Genomic DNA, 20204 nt, shown 5'->3' on the forward strand with positions numbered 1-20204 from the left:
CGGGATTCCCGAGTCCCTTCACATTTAAAGTGCCCAAGAGGAAGTCTTTTTGGATTGAGGTGGACATGTTTAGGCTATGACCACAGGTACATACACCACAAAAGAAAGAGTGGGAGGGGGAGTGTAGATCTGGACAATGAGAGGAGGGATAGGCAAAACGAGAGACAAAAGGGCAACAGAAAAAAAAAAGAACAAGCGTAGGGGCAGAGAGGGGAGGAGGGGGGCTAGTGCGGCCTGAAGCAGACCAAAATACAGGTAAGAAACAGGGAAGAGTCAAAGAGAAAACTACCCAGAGAGGGCAGGGAAGAAAAGAAGAGAGAGCACCTGAGTGCGTGTGGGACAGAACCGCCCACTCAGGAAAAGAGAGAGAGGTAGAAGGCCATGGAGGAGAGGATCTCCGCCACAGCAGCACGAACCATTGAGACTGCAATCAACAGCAACAACTGGTAACAAACCCCATTGTAAACAGGTCAGGGAGGGAAAGGGGAGGCCCGGAGATCGGTCAGGGAGGGTTGGGAGTGGGGAGCAGGGACAAAGGAAGGGGGGGGGGATTGGAAAATAAACCCCAAGGCACCTGGGACATAACAACTGATAAGGTGAATTTTACCCTTTCATCCACCTTATTCCCAAGTGACTATGCCTGTCCAAATTGAATAGAGCTGAGTGCTAGCGACGAGGAGAAAACACCAGACACAGATAGTTGGTATAACCTCTCTCTCAGCCGAGATTTGAGTATATACTACCCTTTATTTAGTTTCACATTGATTATATGTTCCTTCATTATAGGCGGAGTTTCAAGTCACAAAGAGTATACATGTAATACTGTGATTGGTTATTCCATAAATGGTTAGCTATATCCTGTCCGGCGCAGTGAGCTGGTTAGTGGTTATTTATTAGACATCATCTTCTTCTTTTGTGTGTTCAGGGTGGTATCGTCTCAGGGGGGCTGCCAACATTCCAGCATGTCTCGTAGACCAGTCTTGTCCAGATAGAAGCGGTTCCAAAGCTGAAGGCATTTCAAGGAATACAATGTTTTTCCAAAAGTATTAACCCTTCATGGTCACCTTCACAGGCCCCCCTAAAAACATTGTAATCTAACTATCCCTGAAGGTTCCCTAAGGTCCTATGAATATCCGAGGCCTCTGAGCGGGAAGGGAGTATAGGAGACTTCACTAGTTTGAGACGAGTTCCTCCTAATGAGTAACCCCCCTTTGTACCTGGACTTCTCAGTACCCTCAAATATTCTTACTAGTTATCCCTATGCCCTTAATTTGAGTCTTGGTAGTGCACCGTAGTCTTCAAGGTGGGCAAGTGCTCTTCTTTGTTTGTTGGCTTCTTTGGAATCTTCATAGACTGGAACTCGGCATACATAGTTGGAGTTACTTCTTTAACATCCGGATGTTCCTTGAAGGCGCGTGGTTCTTTCTCCTGGAAAAATATCTATAACCATCAAGTTAGTTTCATCCCCTTATTTACCTCCAGCCTTGGATACAGTTCTTATAGTAAAGAGTTTATGGAGAAGTTAATAAGAATTGGACTTAATATCCTGTTGGTGTTAGTGGTTGGCTCATGGATAGATATCAGGGGGTTGTTGTGCCTGGAAGTGTCTGTGACATGGAGAACTTTACTAGATAAGTGTCCAAACAATGTGTCATCTTGGCAGTTCTGTGTCTGAAAAGTAAAGGATCTGACACTCTTAGAATGGGTCATCGCTGTAACCAGGTGGTAGATAAAGCTAACTGTACGTTTAACCAGTAGAGAAAGGGAAAGCGTGTTAATAAAAACTGAACACGAACAAGGGAGATAAGTTGGGGAAAGGCCAGAAACAACACAAGGAAATATACTTTTTATTAAAATAGAAGCAGATGCTTGAAACATAGAAAAACTGTTTCTACCTATTAGAAGGAATAGAATGTGTAAGACTAAAAAGAAGTGGATATGTGCACGTTGGGTGTACAGTATACATTATTATACAGCTTAGTTACACCAAATCAAAGCTATTATCAATACCCAAACCAATATACATATATATATATATATATATATATATATATATATATATATATATATATATTGAATACCTCTCCGGATTTTATCAAATTAACCAAACCTTATTGTCTTATCTCCTGTCCCGAAGACTTGTCCCTAATCTTGACTCTTTCACAAGGACTCTACCACTTCGCCATCATGTGGGTATAGGAAAGTCACAATAACTAACTTTAAAAAGTTTTTGAAAAGGGAAAGTTTAGATGTGAGCAAATCTCATCTCATGGCAAAAGCAAAATAAATTGATTGATACATAAACCAAATACAGCACAACAGATAAATGCAATAAAATCTCTAAAATGTGACCTACTATGTAACCACTAGATTCACTTATAAGAACCAATCAGTGAAGCTTCGTAATCTTTAGTATGGGATTCCGTTATAGTCTCATTACATATGTCCCATTATAAGTTACTGTACAATCTAGAAATCAGCATGTGAAGTATGATGTATAGTAAATGCATAAACCTGAAAACAGCAGCAGTGTGTAAATACCAGTAAGTGAGAATCATAGAGCTGTGCAGGAGGACAGTGACAGAAACCTTTATATACAGCAGTGTGAGTGCAGACACATTATAGCAGGAATGGAAAAAACGGGACAAAGGGCTGACAGACTGCAGGGAGCATGAAGGAATGAGCAGATGTGGGCACAGATTGAATTGATATGAAGTAACTGGGCGCTTACTACCAATATAATATTTGGATCTTATTGAATTGTCTCTTGTGTCGCTGAGATCATCACATATTACACATAAAATAACCACTTTAGGAATAAAAACAAAGTATAAGCTATAAAATCATTCAAGGTTTGAAAAACCTTCTCTTATAATGAAAATCATATATCACATTATACTTTTGTAATGGTTAATAACATTGATACGGATCCTTGAACCTTAAACCTATCTTCTGACTGACTGACAGGCCTCTTTAGACACTTGGACTCTTGGCCTCAGTTATATATAGGCCACTAGTATCACCTCAGACATTGGCTTTGTCGTCTCCCATAGCTTTGGCTGACCTGTAAAGAAGACACCAGTACAGACAAGGACATACCTATATAGACCACCTGTAAGGACACACCTATATAGGCCACCTGTAAGGACACACCTATATAGGCCACCTGTAAGGACACACCTATATAGGCCACCTGTAAGGACACACCTATATAGGCCACCTGTAAGGACACACCTATATGGACCACCTGTAAGGACACACCTATATAGGCCACCTGTAAGGACACACCTATATAGGCCACCTGTAAGGACATACCTATATAGGCCACCTGTAAGGACATACCTATATAGGCCCCCTGTAAGGACACATCTATATAGGCCACCTGTAAGGACATACCTATATGGACCACCTGTGGCAGGTGGATGACGTCCACTTACATTCCCTGAAACAGGCAGGAAGATGACAGACTATGCAGACAGGCACTTTACGGTGTTACTTACAGTAGGTTATGACAGGTGTAGATAATACAGCCGTACACAACCCTCTCTGCTATATTTGTTGTCCCCTGGGCCGCCCAATGTGAGGATACTACATCACATTACACATGGTTTCCTTCTGCTGGTTTTGTCAGATAACTTAGAGTGGGATACAAGGCAGGCGGCAAATAGTTATTGGACGCCATCTTTACCCTGTACCTCCTCTCCATCCGCTGGTCTCACAGCTTGTCGCTGATTGTCTCTGGAAAAGACTTAAAAACAAACAGATCCACATCTCCCCTCCACCTGTATACTATGTACGGTTACCTCAGGAAGAGACCGGAAACATCTCCCCATCCACCTGTATACTATGTACGGTTACCTCAGGAAGAGACCGGAAACATCTCCCCATCCACCTGTATACTATGTACGGTTACCTCAGGAAGAGACCGGAAACATCTCCCCCTCCCCCTGTATACTATGTACGGTTACCTCAGGAAGAGACCGGAAACATCTCCCCCTCCACCTGTATACTATGTACGGTTACCTCAGGAAGAGACCGGAAACATCTCCCCATCCACCTGTACACTATGTACGGTTACCTCAGGAAGAGACCGGAAACATCTCCCCCTCCACCTGTATACTATGTACGGTTACCTCAGGAAGAGACCGGAAACATCTCCCCCTCCACCTGTATACTATGTACGGTTACCTCAGGAAGAGACTGGAAACATCTCCCCATTCCCTTGTACGCTTTGTACGCTGTTACCTTGGGAAGAGCACAGAAACCACAGCATCACCAGCTTCATCCATCATCCATCACCCTTTTTTGCATCAGGGTTTGTCTGCGTGAACGTTGCGTCAGCCGCTCTATGGCAGCTTTTCTTCTTTGAACAGGGCTTTTTATTGGTAAGCCCAGGGACCAAACAAATCTCTCACTTGCCAATTACCCCATAATGGTGGGCTTCATATAGACATCTGCACAGTTATCTCCAACCACCTTACATGTCTCAGTGATTGTCCTCACCTCCAGCTTATGGCAGGAGCGGTTTCTGTAGTGGAACGTCACGCTGCATAGCGGTCACTATATATCCTTGCGTCCTGTGTCATCCATCTTTGTAAAGTCTGGGACAATCTATAAAGAAAACTTTTAAACTTTCATTAATATTTGGGCTTTCAATTACATTTTCATTTTTTCACATTAAATAACAAAAACACAATAAAAATCTTTAGTCCACAATAAAGTTTGTGCAGTTTTTCAAATTAATTAATTCCTCTCTTTCCCCCCGTTTCCATACTTGGCCTATAGGTATATAATAACATAGCCAAGTATAAAACTATACACCTGTATATAGGTATATAATAACATAGCCAAGTATAAAACTATACACCTGTATATAGGTATATAATAACATAGCCAAGTATAACACTATACACCTGTATATAGGTATATAATAACATAGCCAAGTATAACACTATACACCTGTATATAGGTATATAATAACATAGCCAAGTATAACACTATACACCTGTATATAGGTATATAATAACATAGCCAAGTATAACACTATACACCTGTATATAGGTATATAATAACATAGCCAAGTATAACACTATACACCTGTATATAGGTATATAATAACATAGCCAAGTATAACACTATACACCTGTATATAGGTATATAATAACATAGCCAAGTATAACACTATACACCTGTATATAATAACATAGCCAAGTATAACACTATACACCTGTATATAGGTATATAATAACATAGCCAAGTATAACACTATACACCTGTATATAATAATAACATAACCAAGTATAACACTATACACCTGTATATAGGTATATAATAACATAGCCAAGTATAACACTATACACCTGTATATAGGTATATAATAACATAGCCAAGTATAAAACTATACACCTGTATATAATAACATAGCCAAGTATAACACTATACACCTGTATATAGGTATATAATAACATAGCCAAGTATAACACTATACACCTTTCGTAACATTGGAAAACAGTAATAAAATCACTTCACAATATGAAGGTGTTTTAGGTAAATTACTCTATAAACTCTCAGACTCTAACTTAAAAGTTTCCTTTAGTAAGTAATAACTTTTTCCTCATGGGCTTAGTGTATTATAATAGTTTGTTATAATCATCACAAACCTGTTATCCCTAGAAATAAAAATAATAAAACATGTTACACTCGGCTAGCCTCATATTAACCCTTTCCCCAGTGAAGTAACCTTGAAGGTTTGAAAAAGACAACAAATGCTGCGCTCTTATCTTACCAGACTGTAACCCCTGCAGGGTCACTCCCCCCCCCACAGTCTCCCCCCCAGCTAACTGAGAAGAATGAAGCTTCACAGCAGAATTGAAAAAGGGAACAAGAAAAAGCAGACACTGGGAAAATACTTAGAACTCAGTAGGAAAAACAAACCAATTTGCTTAGAACTTATTAGGATCGATATCTCTGGGAAAAACTTCTGCGCTTGATCTTTACCAATTATCACTTTCCTCCTGACATTCCTAGTAAACCTTGCTATGTCTCTCTGACTCCTACTGACACTTCCGTACAACAATCTTATATACTAATAGGTCTTATAGACCCCGCTCTTACAGACAGTCCATAAACCTTTGTCTAACTTTCCTAACCATCACGTAATAGCATTCATTAGCTGAAGTAATCTCTATGGGAGAGCCCTGTGTCCGCCCCCTCAGTGACACTAAGCAGTATGGGCATGGGGGTTGGTAGGAGGGATGTTCGGGAGGGTGGATGAGAAATGCCAGGAGTTAAAATGGCCACCAGACCAGATGCAATAGCCGGATATGGGGGGCATTGGCTTAGGGTGTGGTAATAGGTGGTGTCATCTTAGGGGCTGTTTCTAAAGACACCTTTGTTCTCTAGAGGCGGGGGAATGTGATCTACCATTGTAACAGACATGATGGGAGTTAGAATCTTTTTTTTTTCCACCACAAGTCCAGTAATTGACGCCATCTTAGGGTGGTGGCCCCCACCTGCGAGCCTTGTCTGATACACATACATAATATACTTATTATGAACACTTTCCCCCCCTCTGCTTGTGTGTATCAGCTTCTATAGTCCCCTGAGTGTCATGCATCTATACACTAAGGATGACCAACACTCCAACAAGGCCCTTAGCCCCCCCTGTACTTTGGGCAAGTGTAGATCAGCATCATGTTCTCATTGGGGGAGAATGTGAAGAGTCTCACAAACACAGTTATAAACCATCCAGCTGACAGGCGGCTCAGATAAGGAGTCTCCATAAACATTAGGCCAAGAACAATGGTGAATTGAAGGAATTCACACTTAATCCATGATGACTGCCTCAAGTTCCTATATACAACACTATATACTACACTATACATAGAGACTCACTGTGCTAATCATTTAACTGATAAAACCACACACAGATAGTACACAATCCACCCCTGGTTTTATCCATTGAACTATCTTTTATCTAACACACCATGTATAGTGCAGTGTTCAGCATACCCCTATATACCTGCAGTTATCTTCTCAATGCAATAACATTACTACCACAAACACTACAACTTCTATTCTCTTCTAACTCGCAACAAGTGTTTTCCTTCTCTCCGGGCTTACCAGCTCGACTGGGCTTCCATTCCTTTTCAGACCAACTTTTGGCTTTAACAAGGACCGTAGGCTTTCCATCACACTACGGGTTTCTGCTTCCCGTCTGGGGCGAATGTGACCGGTTCCCTATCTGCTTTCGTGAAATCCGAAAACTAGGCCGCTCATGTGTCAGACTTCTCCTACGTGATTCAACTAGAGCTAATCTCCGGCTGTCTCACTAGGTGTATACCGGCGTATCCCGTGCGCTAACCTGTGTGCGATTTATCAACCCAGAGGGTCCCGCAAACTGTACAGGAAGCTTCTGACACCCAGGAAAAATACAGCAAAAATAAAAATCAACAGTGTTTAAAATCCGGTCACAATCGTCCCATCAGAGATTGGAGTACAGTAAGCCCCCTCAGAAGCTGAGCGACTGCAAAAAATAAACCCCCCCCTACTTCCGCATCACAACACCGGACGCCCGGTCGTCTCCTGTGTCAATCTTTTCCTCGTGACGTGACCGTAGCTAATCTAGCGATCGCACTCAGGAGGTGTATGCCCTGTGCAGTCCGACTAGCGAACTTTTCACAGTAAAGGGCCCATACAGAGCCCAAATATCGAACACAGCAAAAAAAAACTTTAGACAACCAAAAAACCGAGCTCAATACACAACAACAAAAAGAAAAAGGAAAAACAGTCGCACAACTTCAGAGGAAGAAAACTGCAAGCAGTCACAGGCTATAGTCAGTAGGTTACGGCTGTGTATATACAATATATATATACTAAAGGTTCTTAGAACAGTACAGCGAAGACACTTACTGGCTGTACAGTAACCTCCAGAGATCAACACATGCACCCCCAGCCTCAATCAGAACAGTCTGACACACGGATAAGCCACAGATTCAAAGAATCAGTAGACTTACCATGTTTCAATGGAGGTGATCAGTCTCCTATGTCAGACGGTCCTGTTTCCTCTGGTGAGTGGCAGGCGGTCGGTCTCTAGAGCTCAGTGTCCCCTTGAGTACTGATCTCAGCAGTGCCTCCAACTGATAAGGTGAATTTTACCCTTTCATCCACCTTATTCCCAAGTGACTATGCCTGTCCAAATTGAATAGAGCTGAGTGCTAGCGATGAGTAGATAACACCAGAAACAGATAGTTGGTATAACCTCTCTCTCAGCCGAGATTTGAGTATATACCACCCTTTATTTAGTTTCACATTGATTATATGTTCCTTCATTATAGGCGGAGTTTCAAGTCACAAAGAGTATACATGTAATACTGTGATTGGTTATTCCATAAATGGTTAGCTATATCCTGTCCGGCGCAGTGAGCTGGTTAGTGGTTATTTATTGGACATCATCTTCTTCTTTTGTGTGTTCAGGGTGGTGTCCTCTGGGGGGGGGGGGGGCTGCCAACATTCCAGCATGTCTCGTAGACTAGTCTTGTCCAGCTAGAAGCGGTTCCAAAGCTGAAGGCATTTCAAGGAATACAATGTTTTTCCAAAAGTATTAACCCTTTATGGTCAACTTCACAATATCAGTAATAGGACACTGGCCCTATTACATAAGGGTGGTCGGGGAATATATCAGTAATAGGACACTGGCCCTATTACAATAGGGTGGTCGGGGAATATATCAGTAATAGGACACTGGCCCCATTAGATAAGGGTGGTCGGGGGATATATTAGTAATAGGACACTGGCCCTATTAGATAAGGGTGGTCGGGGAATATATCCGTAATAGGACACTGGCCCTATTACATAAGAGTGGTCGGGGAATATATCAGTAATAGGACACTGGCCCTATTACATAAGGGTGGTCGGGGAATATATCAGTAATAGGACACTGGCCCCATTAGATAAGGGTGGTCAGAGGATATATCAGTAATAGGAGACTGGCCCTATTACATAAGAGTGGTCGGGGAATATATCAGTAATAGGACACTGGCCCTATTAGATAAGGGTGGTCGGGGAATATATCAGTAATAGGACACTGGCCCCATTAGATAAGGGTGGTCAGAGGATATATCAGTAATAGGAGACTGGCCCTATTACATAAGGGTGGTCGGGAGATATATCAGTAATAGGACACTGGCCCTATTACATAAGAGTGGTCGGGGAATATATCAGTAATAGGACACTGGCCCTATTACATAAGGGTGGTCGGGGAATATATCAGTAATAGGACACTGGCCCTATTAGATAAGGGTGGTCGGGGAATATATCAGTAATAGGACACTGGCCCCATTAGATAAGGGTGGTCGGGGGATATATCAGTAATAGGACACTGGCCCTATTAGATAAGGGTGGTCGGGGAGAGGTTGTTGGTCACTATTTGGCAGTTTGTTTCTGAGCTGGAAGAGTCCATTGTGTTGGGGGAGATCTGTGCTGTTCTCTCCCTGGATGCTGGATGACTGTATATGAGCAGCAGTGTAATATGGAGATATCCTGTGTAATATAGAGGAGAAGGAGGAGGAGACATAAGTAGTGTAGCTGTAACCTCTGTCCTCAGTGCCGGGTTTTCTCTCTGGGAGAAGATTGTGTGTTTTTCTTCAGTGTTCTATGGCTGCAGCAGGGTGTGTGTGTGTGTTTGTGTGTGTGTGTGTACGTGCTATGGCTGCAGCAGGCTGTGTGTGTTTGTGTGTGTGTGTGTACGTGCTATGGCTGCAGCAGGCTGTGTGTGTTTGTGTGTGTGTGTGTACGTGCTATGGCTGCAGCAGCCTGTGTGTGTGTGTGCGCTATGGCTGCAGCTGTGTGTGCGCTATGGCTGCAGCAGGCTGTGTGTGTGCGCTATGGCTGCAGCAGGCTGTGTGTGTGCTATGGCTGCAGCAGGCTGTGTGTGTGTGTGTGTGTGCTATGGCTGCAGCAGGCTGTGTGTGTGTGTGTGTGTGTGTGCTATGGATGCAGCAGGCTGTGTGTGTGGTGTGTACTATGGCTGCAGTAGGCTGTGTGTGTGCGCTATGGCTGCAGCAAGCTGTGTGTGTATGTGTGTTTGTGCGCGCGCGCGCGCTATGGCTGCAGCAGGCTGTGTGTATGTGTGTGGTGTGTACTATGGCTGCAGTAGGCTGTGTGTGTGTGCTATGGCTGCAGCAGGCTGTGTGTTTGTATGATATGGCTGCAGCAGGCTGTGTGTGTGTGTGCTATGGCTGCGGCCGGCTGTGTGTATGTATGCTATGGCTGCAGCAGGCTGTGTGTGTGTGCTATGGCTACAGCAGGCTGTGTGTGTATGATATGGCTGCAGCAGGCTGTGTGTGTGTGTGTGGGCTATGGATGCAGCAGGCTGCGTGTGTGCTATGGCTGCAGCAGGCTGTGTGTGTGCTAAGGCTGCAGCAGGCTGTGTGTGTGTGTGCGCTATGGCTGTAGCAGGTTGTGTGGGTGTGTATGTATGCTATGGCTGCAGCAGGCTGTGTGTGTGCTAAGGCTGCAGCAGGCTGTGTGTGTGTGTGCTATGGCTGCAGCAGGCTCTGTGTGTGTGTGCTATGGCTGCAGCAGGCTGTGTGTGTGTGCTATTGCTGCAGCAGGCTGTGTGTGTGTGTGCTATGGCTGCAGCAGGCTGTGTGTGTGTATGCTATGGCTGCAGCAGGCTGTGTGTGTGTGCTATTGCTGCAGCAGGCTGTGTGTGTGCTATGGCTGCAGCAGGCTGTGTGTGTGTATGCTATGGCTGCAGCAGGCTGTGTGTATGTGTATATGCTATGGCTGCAGCAGGCTGTGTGTATGTGTATATGCTATGGCTGCAGCAGGCTGTGTGTGTGTATGTATAAATGTATGTGTGCTATGGCTGCAGCAGGCTGTGTGTATATATGCTATGGCTGCAGCAGGCTGTGTGTATATGCTATGGCTGAGAGGAAGATATCGGCGTGGTACGTGTACGTGAAAACCCAGTTATATTTAGTGGGTGAGATAATTATTATCACAACAGCACCATCTAGTGGTCACTAATGGTATGGAAGCTATAAGCCAAATACACAAACCCAGGGAGGTGCCTGAGAAAATCATAAGCTACAAAAAATCACATTAAGGAGGAGGGGGGCTGTATGCAACCCCTCCACAGGCTAATCCCAATGGAAATATTGGTGAAAAACCAATCAGTGAAATCTGTACATTACATCCATAATGAACACAGAAAATACCACACTGAAATCACCCGCCTGGCACAAAAGCCCGACGTACGTTTCGCTCACTTCATCAGGAGCTAATGGACTTAATTCATTTACCACAGATATATATACACACACATAAGGAACACAGATGCATTGTTGGTATACACCCAAAATTAGTTCAGAGTAACCTGAATCACTTACACTGGCAGTGCTTAGGCTTGTGAATCTGGCGTGCCAAGATGGCGACTGTTCCCAGCAGGAAGGAGATTATTCTCCCAGGTGCTGATGGGATTAAAAAAGGAGGAGAAAGGGATATGACGTGTCTGGGGGCTGTCTCCGCTGTATTATCGCGTTGTTACATACGTAGGAGCGTCCCGACGTCACTGTGGTATTTTTCAGTGTGGTATTTTCTGTGTTCATTATGGATGTAATGTACAGATTTCACTGATTGGTTTTTCACCAATATTTCCATTGGGATTAGCCTGTGGAGGGGTTGCATACAGCCCCCCTCCTCCTTAATGTGATTTTTTTGTAGCTTATGATTTTCTCAGGCACCTCCCTGGGTTTGTGTATTTGGCTTATAGCTTCCATACCATTAGTGACCACTAGATGGTGCTGTTGTGATAATAATTATCTCACCCACTAAATATAACTGGGTTTTCACGTACACGTACCACGCCGATATCTTCCTCTCAGCCTGGTTTTGACCTCTGTGTTTTATCCCATACTATACTCTGTGTAATTTTATTAATTTATAATTTCCAATAAAGATTTTTGTTATATTTGTCTATTCGATTTGTGCAATCTCTTCTGTTGTTTCTTGATCTATATGTTGCACTATAAAACGTATGTGGCAGGACTTTTTTGGAGTTATATGCTATGGTTGCAGCAGGCTGTGTGTATATATGCTATGGCTGCAGCAGGCTGTGTGTGTATGCTATGGCTGCAGTAGGCTGTGTGTGTGTATGTATGTATGTATGTGTGTGCTATGGCTGCAGCAGGCTGTGTGTGTATGCTATGGCTGCAGCAGGCTGTGTGTGTGTGTATGTATAAATGTATGTGTGCTATGGCTGCAGCAGGCTGTGTGTATGTATGTATGTATGTGTGTGCTATGGCTGCAGCAGGCTGTGTGTGTGTGCTATGGCTGCAGCAGGCTGTGTGTGTGTGTGTGTGTGTGTGTGTGTGTGCTATGGCTGTAGCAGGCTGTGTGTATATATGCTATGGCTGCAGCAGGCTGTGTGTGTGCTATGGCTGTAGCAGGCTGTGTGTGTATGTATGTTTATATGCTATGGCTGCAGCAGGCTGTGTGTGTGTGTGCTATGGCTGCAGCAGGCTGTGTGTGTATGCTATGGCTGCAGCAGGCTGTGTGTGTATATATGCTATGGCTGCAGCAGGCTGTGTGTGTATATATGCTATGGCTGCAGCAGGCTGTGTGTGTATGCTATGGCTGCAGCAGGCTGTGTGTGTGTGTGTGTGTGTATGTATAAATGTATGTGTGCTATGGCTGCAGCAGGCTGTGTGTGTATGTATGTTTATATGCTATGGCTGCAGCAGGCTGTGTGTATGTGTGCTATGGCTGCAGCAGGCTGTGTGTGTATGTATGTGTATATGCTATGGCTGCAGCAGGCTGTGTGTGTATGTATAAATGTATGTGTGCTATGGCTGCAGCAGACTGTGTGTATATATGCTATGGCTGTAGCAGGCTGTGTGTATATATGCTATGGCTGCAGCAGGCTGTGTGTGTATGCTATGGCTGCAGCAGGCTGTGTGTATATATGCTATGGCTGTAGCAGGCTGTGTGTATATATGCTATGGCTGCAGCAGGCTGTGTGTATATGCTATGGCTGCAGCAGGCTGTGTGTATATATGCTATGGCTGCAGCAGGCTGTGTGTGTATGCTATGGCTGCAGCAGGCTGTGTGTGTGTGTGTGTGTGTGTATGTATAAATGTATGTGTGCTATGGCTGCAGCAGGCTGTGTGTGTATGTATGTTTATATGCTATGGCTGCAGCAGGCTGTGTGTATGTGTGCTATGGCTGCAGCAGGCTGTGTGTGTATGTATGTGTATATGCTATGGCTGCAGCAGGCTGTGTGTGTATGTATAAATGTATGTGTGCTATGGCTGCAGCAGGCTGTGTGTATATATGCTATGGCTGTAGCAGGCTGTGTGTATATATGCTATGGCTGCAGCAGGCTGTGTGTGTATGCTATGGCTGCAGCAGGCTGTGTGTATATATGCTATGGCTGCAGCAGGCTGTGTGTGTGTGTGTGTGTGCTATGGCTGTAGCAGGCTGTGTGTATATATGCTATGGCTGCATCAGGCTGTGTGTATGTGTGCTATGGCTGTAGCAGGCTGTGTGTGTATGTATGTGTATATGCTATGGCTGCAGCAGGCTGTGTGTATATATGCTATAGCTGCAGCAGGCTGTGTGTGTGTGTGCTATGGCTGTAGCAGGCTGTGTTTATGAGTGCTATGGCTGTAGCAGGCTGTGTGTGTATGTATGTGTATATGCTATGGCTGCAGCAGGCTGTGTGTATATATGCTATGGCTGCAGCAGGCTGTGTGTGTGTGTGTGTGTGTGTGTGCTATGGCTGCAGCAGGCTGTGTGTGTGTGTGCTATGGCTGTAGCAGGCTGTGTGTATATATGCTATGGCTGCAGCATGCTGTGTGTATGTGTGCTATGGCTGCAGCAGACTGTGTGTGTGTGTATGTATAAATGTATGTGTGCTATGGCTGCAGCAGGCTGTATATGTGTGCTATGGCTGTAGCAGGCTGTGTGTGTATGTGTGTGTATATGCTATGGCTGCAGCAGGCTGTGTGTATGTGTATATGCTATGGCTGCAGCAGGCTGTGTGTGTGTATGTATAAATGTATGTGTGCTATGGCTGCAGCAGGCTGTGTATGTGTGCTATGGCTGTAGCAGGCTGTGTGTGTGTATGTATAAATTTAGGTGTGCTATGGCTGCAGCAGGCTGTGTGTGTGTGTGTGCTATTGCTTGCCCACACAGTGACCCTCAACATCACTATGTGTGACCCCTCTCTATCAGTATCGCTGACCTTTATATTACAGGTATCTGGCAGTGTTAGCAGGGTTTCTGTGGTGAATATTTAGTTAGAAACATAGAAGATGTCAGCAGGAAAAGCCTCCCTGCTCCCTCTAGTCTAGTTGTGAGTAGTTCAGGACATGGAGGCTGGAGACTGGCTGCACACATAGGAGAAGCTGCTGTATATACAGTATATATTCCCTCAGAAGTCGCCCCAGGATCATGTAGGACATTAGGGAGAAGCTGCTGTATATACAGTATATATTCCCTCAGAAGTCGCCCCAGGATCATGTAGGACATTAGGGAGAAGCTGCTGAGCCGCTGTGATAGATATCTCCCCTGGTATATGACCGGCCATTTATCAAGGAGCAGGAGGCCGAGTCAGAATCGGGAGTCGGTCCTGATAAAATTCAGGAGTCGGAGCTGCAGGTTACCGACTCCACAGCCCTGGTCACCAGGTCACTCCGGGACTGTAGAACAGAAAAAAAAGGAAGGAAAAAATAGAAGAAAAAGAAATAAAAAGTCCGGGACTGTGTCACTCGCTGCAGGACTTTGGGGGGGGGGGGGGGGGGGTTGTAAACAGACACTAATAAAGCGTCAGCAAATGCCGATACTCTGGTAATGGGGTCTGTGTGTACAGAGGAGGGGGGACAGGGGGCAGCCCTGACGGGTTCCTCAGTGGGGGGGCAGGAGGCAGCCACTGACGGGTTCCTCAGTGGGGGGCAGGGGGCAGCCACTGACGGGTTCCTCAGTGGGGGGGCAGGGGGCAGCCCTGACGAGTTCCTCAGTGGGGGGGCAGGGGGCAGCCCTGACGGGTTCCTCAGTGGGGGGGCAGGAGGCAGCCCTGACGGGTTCCTCAGTGGGGGGGCAGGGGGCAGCCCTGACGGGTTCCTCAGTGGGGGGGCAGCCACTGACGGGTTCCTCAGTGGGGGGGGCAGCCACTGACGGGTTCCTCAGTGGGGGGGCAGGGGGCAGCCACTGACGGGTTCCTCAGTGGGGGGGCAGGGGGCAGCCCTGACGGGTTCCTCAGTGGGGGGGCAGGAGGCAGCCCTGACGGGTTCCTCAGTGGGGGGGCAGGGGGCAGCCCTGACGGGTTCCTCAGTGGGGGGGCAGGAGGCAGCCCTGACGGGTTCCTCAGTGGGGGGGCAGGGGGAAGCCACTGACGGGTTCCTCAGTGGGGGGGCAGGGGGCAGCCCTGACGGGTTCCTCAGTGGGGGGGCAGAGGCAGCCCTGACGGGTTCCTCAGTGGGGGGCAGGGGGCAGCCACTGACGGGTTACTCAGTGGGGGGGCAGCCACTGACGGGTTCCTCAGTGGGGGGGCAGGGGGCAGCCCTGACGGGTTCCTCAGTGGGGGGGCAGGGGGCAGCCCTGACGGGTTCCTCAGTGGGGGGGCAGGGGGCTACCCTGATGGGTTCCTCAGTGGGGGGGCAGCCACTGACGGGTTCCTCAGTGGGGGGGCAGGGGGCAGCCCTGACGGGTTCCTCAGTGGGGGGGGGGGCGGTTCGGAGTTGATGCTACTTATTCTGAAGCTCATTTGTCCATCTGGAGAGAGAGAGAGCGCAAGAATGAGAGAAATACACCTCCATGCTTGAGTGCGACGTTGACACGAATGGCAGCTCCTCTTTTCCATATACATCCAGTTGTTGAATGAAAGAGAATTATTAGTTAGTACAAGTTCCAATAATCCATTACAGAGTCACCTGCTTAGCAGACAAATGGAGTTTTGGTAGATCATTGGATACAGCTGCAAGACCCGTCCTCTGGTCTATTCATGTGTATGAAAGAACGATACCTGAGTGTCCTGCAGTTGTCTTTCTGCTTCCGTCAGGTAGACACTCCTGTCCATGACCACGATGGCGCCCCCTTTATCAGCGGATCAGGGTCTTGATAGCGTGCATGTAAATTGTAGTCCTATCTGGGTGTAAGACGTCGCCCTCCATACATTTTGAGAGAGATTTATCAAACAGGTGTAAAGTACAATTGTCTAAATTGCCCCCGGCAACCAATCAGATTCCACCCTAAATTCCTCACAAACTCTATGGAAAATGAAAGGTGGAATCTGATTGGTTGCCGGGGGCGTCTGAGACAATTCTGCTTTCCACCAGTTTGATAAATCTCCCCCCATTGTCTCTATTCTCTCATGTCTTATGTCACGCCTCACCCACTGCAAAAACGCGTCAACTGATGATGCTGTGTCCGGGGGATCCTAAAGTTTTCACGTCAAAAAACAAAGTATATTATACAAACATATTATATACATACTTACTATTCCTGAAACTGCAGCGTGTGGAGAGTGTGACCTCCTGTATATATACCTGACTGCTGAGCCCCGCCCACTCCTGTCACATGATCACAGGTTCTTCACCACAATCTCTTCTCTCCTGCACTGCTGAGCTCCGCCCCCACATGTACTGGTCACATGATTGTGACATCATCACAGGTCCTACATCTCCAGCATCTACCAGATACAGAGCAGCTCCGGTCGGGCAGTCACTGCTGTTGTGTTGTGTGTGGAGATCTCTGCTCCTCAGTGTGTGACCCCAGCAGTAAGGTAAGCTTACAGGAGAAGGGGTGTTACATTGTGTTACTATCAGTGTGTGACCCCCCAGCAGTAAGGTAAGCTTACAGGAGGAGGGATGTTACATTGTGTTACTATCAGTGTGTGACCCCAGCAGTAAGGTAAGCTTACAGGAGGAGGGGTGTTACATTGTGTTACTATCAGTGTGACCCCAGCAGTAAGGTAAGCTTACAGGAGGAGGGATGTTACATTGTGTTACTATCAGTGTGACCCCAGCAGTAAGGTAAGCTTACAGGAGGAGGGATGTTACATTGTGTTACTATCAGTGTGTGACCCCAGCAGTAAGGTAAGCTTACAGGAGGAGGGATGTTACATTGTGTTACTATCAGTGTGTGACCCCAGCAGTAAGGTAAGCTTACAGGAGGAGGGATGTTACATTGTGTTACTATCAGTGTGTGACCCCAGCAGTAAGGTAAGCTTACAGGAGGAGGGATGTTACATTGTGTTACTATCAGTGTGTGACCCCCCCCAGCAGTAAGGTAAGCTTACAGGAGGAGGGATGTTACATTGTGTTACTATCAGTGTGTGACCCCAGCAGTAAGGTAAGCTTACAGGAGGAGGGATGTTACATTGTGTTACTATCAGTGTGTGACCCCAGCAGTAAGGTAAGCTTACAGGAGGAGGGATGTTACATTGTGTTACTATCAGTGTGTGACCCCCCCAGCAGTAAGGTAAGCTTACAGGAGGAGGGGTGTTACATTGTGTTACTATCAGTGTGATCTCAGCAGTAAGGTAAGCTTACAGGAGGAGGGATGTTACATTGTGTTACTATCAGTGTGTGACCCCAGCAGTAAGGTAAGCTTACAGGAGGAGGGGTGTTACATTGTGTTACTATCAGTGTGTGACCCCCCCAGCAGTAAGGTAAGCTTACAGGAGGAGGGATGTTACATTGTGTTACTATCAGTGTGTGACCCCAGCAGTAAGGTAAGCTTACAGGAGGAGGGGTGTTACATTGTGTTACTATCAGTGTGACCCCAGCAGTAAGGTAAGCTTACAGGAGGAGGGATGTTACATTGTGTTACTATCACTGTGTGACCCCAGCAGTAAGGTAAGCTTACAGGAGGAGGGATGTTACATTGTGTTACTATCAGTGTGACCCCCCCAGCAGTAAGGTAAGCTTACAGGAGGAGGGATGTTACATTGTGTTACTATCAGTGTGTGACCCCAGCAGTAAGGTAAGCTTACAGGAGGAGGGATGTTACATTGTGTTACTATCAGTGTGACCCCAGGAGTAAGGTAAGCTTACAGGAGGAGGGGTGTTACATTGTGTTACTATCAGTGTGTGACCCCAGCAGTAAGGTAAGCTTACAGGAGGAGGGATGTTACATTGTGTTACTATCAGTGTGTGACCCCCTAGCAGTAAGGTAAGCTTACAGGAGGAGGGATGTTACATTGTGTTACTATCAGTGTGTGACCCCCCCCCCAGCAGTAAGGTAAGCTTACAGGAGGAGGGATGTTACATTGTGTTACTATCAGTGTGACCCCAGCAGTAAGGTAAGCTTACAGGAGGAGGGGTGTTACATTGTGTTACTATCAGTGTGTGACCCCCCCCCCCAGCAGTAAGGTAAGCTTACAGGAGGAGGGGTGTTACATTGTGTTACTATCAGTGTGACCCCTCCAGTAGTAAGGTAAGCTTACAGGAGAAGGGATGTTACATTGTGTTACTATCAGTGTGTGACCCCAGCAGTAAGGTAAGCTTACAGGAGGAGGGATGTTACATTGTGTTACTATCAGTGTGACCCCAGCAGTAAGGTAAGCTTACAGGAGGAGGGATGTTACATTGTGTTACTATCAGTGTGACCCCAGCAGTAAGGTAAGCTTACAGGAGGAGGGATGTTACATTGTGTTACTATCAGTGTGTGACCCCAGCAGTAAGGTAAGCTTACAGGAGGAGGGATGTTACATTGTGTTACTATCAGTGTGACCCCCCAGCAGTAAGGTAAGCTTACAGGAGGAGGGGTGTTACATTGTGTTACTATCAGTGTGTGACCCCCCAGCAGTAAGGTAAGCTTACAGGAGGAGGGATGTTACATTGTGTTACTATCAGTGTGTGACCCCCCAGCAGTAAGGTAAGCTTACAGGAGGAGGGATGTTACATTGTGTTACTATCAGTGTGACCCCCCCCCCCAGCAGTAAGGTAAGCTTACAGGAGGAGGGGTGTTACATTGTGTTACTATCAGTGTGACCCCAGCAGTAAGGTAAGCTTACTGGAGGGGGGATGTTACATTGTGTTACTATCAGTGTGACCCCAGCAGTAAGGTAAGCTTACAGGAGGAGGGAGGTTACATATGCTGTGGCCCCTGTAAGGTTTGGGGCCCCTGGCTGTGACATAAAGGCCCCGGCAGGACTAGCCCCTCCTTGTGCTCCAGTTGTCTCCTCTTCTCCCCCAGACGCTCCTTCTCCTGAATGACCCCCCAAGGATGGAGAGGGATAGGAATGAGATCAGTAAGAGAATATTACACGTCACCTTGGAGATCATCCGCCTGCTGACCGGAGAGGTAACTTCTCTAGATTTCCACCATTGTTGTCTGGGCTCTTTGGTCCCTCCCTCCCCCGCTCTATGTTCTGGATCTGGTTTCCTCTTTGTAGGTGCGGTGGTCTCCAGCACTGACCCCAGTAGTCCAGATGTGTCTCCTCCTCCTCCTCCTCACTAGAGCTCTATACAGGGGGACAATCTCCTCTTTGTAGTGAGGAGGAGGCAGGAATACTGGGCTCAGTCCCCTCATTGTCTCTCTCCATCCCCAGGATTACACCATAGTGAAGAAGACATGGGGGGAGGGTGTGGCCTTCCCCCAGGAGTCAGGAGGGCGGAGCAGGGCCCGGGGCCCCATCACGGAGCCTCCATCACTGATACATGAGCAGAAGATCCTAGAACTCACCCACAGGATGACTGAGCTGCTGACTGGAGAGGTGACACTGGGGAATGCTGGGAGATGATAGAGTAATCCAGGAGGCAGCAGGCTGGGGGGGATGACTGTGTGATCATTGTGTGTGTCAGGTTCCTATAAGGTGTCAGGATGTGGCCGTCTATTTCTCCATGGAGGAGTGGGAGTATGTAGAAGGACACAAGGATCTGTACCGGGGGGAGCAGCCGCTCATGATGGAGGATCAGCAGCCAGGTGATAGATGTCCTCGTCCTCTTGATTCTCTAGAATGTCCTGGGAATAATCAGGTAGGTGGGGGTGGCGGGGGGGGGGGGCATATGGGTGGTATGTAAAATATAAGATTATAAAGTGTTTAAACCCAGGATAATTTTGCATCTTCTTTTCTCTCCAGGGAGAAGATTTGATTTATATTAAAGAAGCAGTTCACTTTTTTTTTTTTTGCCCCCCCGGGTAGCCGCTGTCATGTATACTTACATAAGATGATCGGTGTCCCGTTCCCGTCGGTC

General features: G+C 46.5%; 2 protein-coding genes across 2 annotated transcripts in view; both read left to right on the top strand.

The window, feature by feature from the left end:
• Window positions 1–20204, top strand: part of LOC138797150 (oocyte zinc finger protein XlCOF22-like) — a 483239-nt gene that overhangs the window by 137851 nt on the left and 325184 nt on the right. The window lies entirely within an intron of this gene.
• Window positions 16721–20102, top strand: LOC138797118 (gastrula zinc finger protein XlCGF66.1-like). Its single transcript, XM_069976918.1, has 5 exons — window positions 16721–16786; window positions 19204–19311; window positions 19559–19723; window positions 19812–19985; window positions 20061–20102. Exons 2-5 carry the CDS (start codon window positions 19234–19236, stop codon window positions 20100–20102), a joined length of 459 nt encoding a protein of 152 aa, XP_069833019.1. The 5' UTR covers window positions 16721–16786; window positions 19204–19233.

The sequence above is a fragment of the Dendropsophus ebraccatus genome, chromosome 7 (genome assembly GCF_027789765.1).
Source record: "Dendropsophus ebraccatus isolate aDenEbr1 chromosome 7, aDenEbr1.pat, whole genome shotgun sequence".
In the NCBI taxonomy this organism is placed as follows: domain Eukaryota; kingdom Metazoa; phylum Chordata; class Amphibia; order Anura; family Hylidae; genus Dendropsophus; species Dendropsophus ebraccatus.

Excerpts from the sequence above, each read along its gene's own strand:
- LOC138797118 (XM_069976918.1), top strand. The coding sequence starts at position 19,234 with ATGGAGAGGGATAGGAATGAGATCAGTAAGAGAATATTACACGTCACC. Across the intron at positions 19,724-19,811 it reads CTGAGCTGCTGACTGGAGAG|GTTCCTATAAGGTGTCAGGA; the intron begins GTGACACTGGGG and ends TGTGTGTGTCAG. Across the intron at positions 19,986-20,060 it reads AATGTCCTGGGAATAATCAG|GATAATTTTGCATCTTCTTT; the intron begins GTAGGTGGGGGT and ends GTTTAAACCCAG.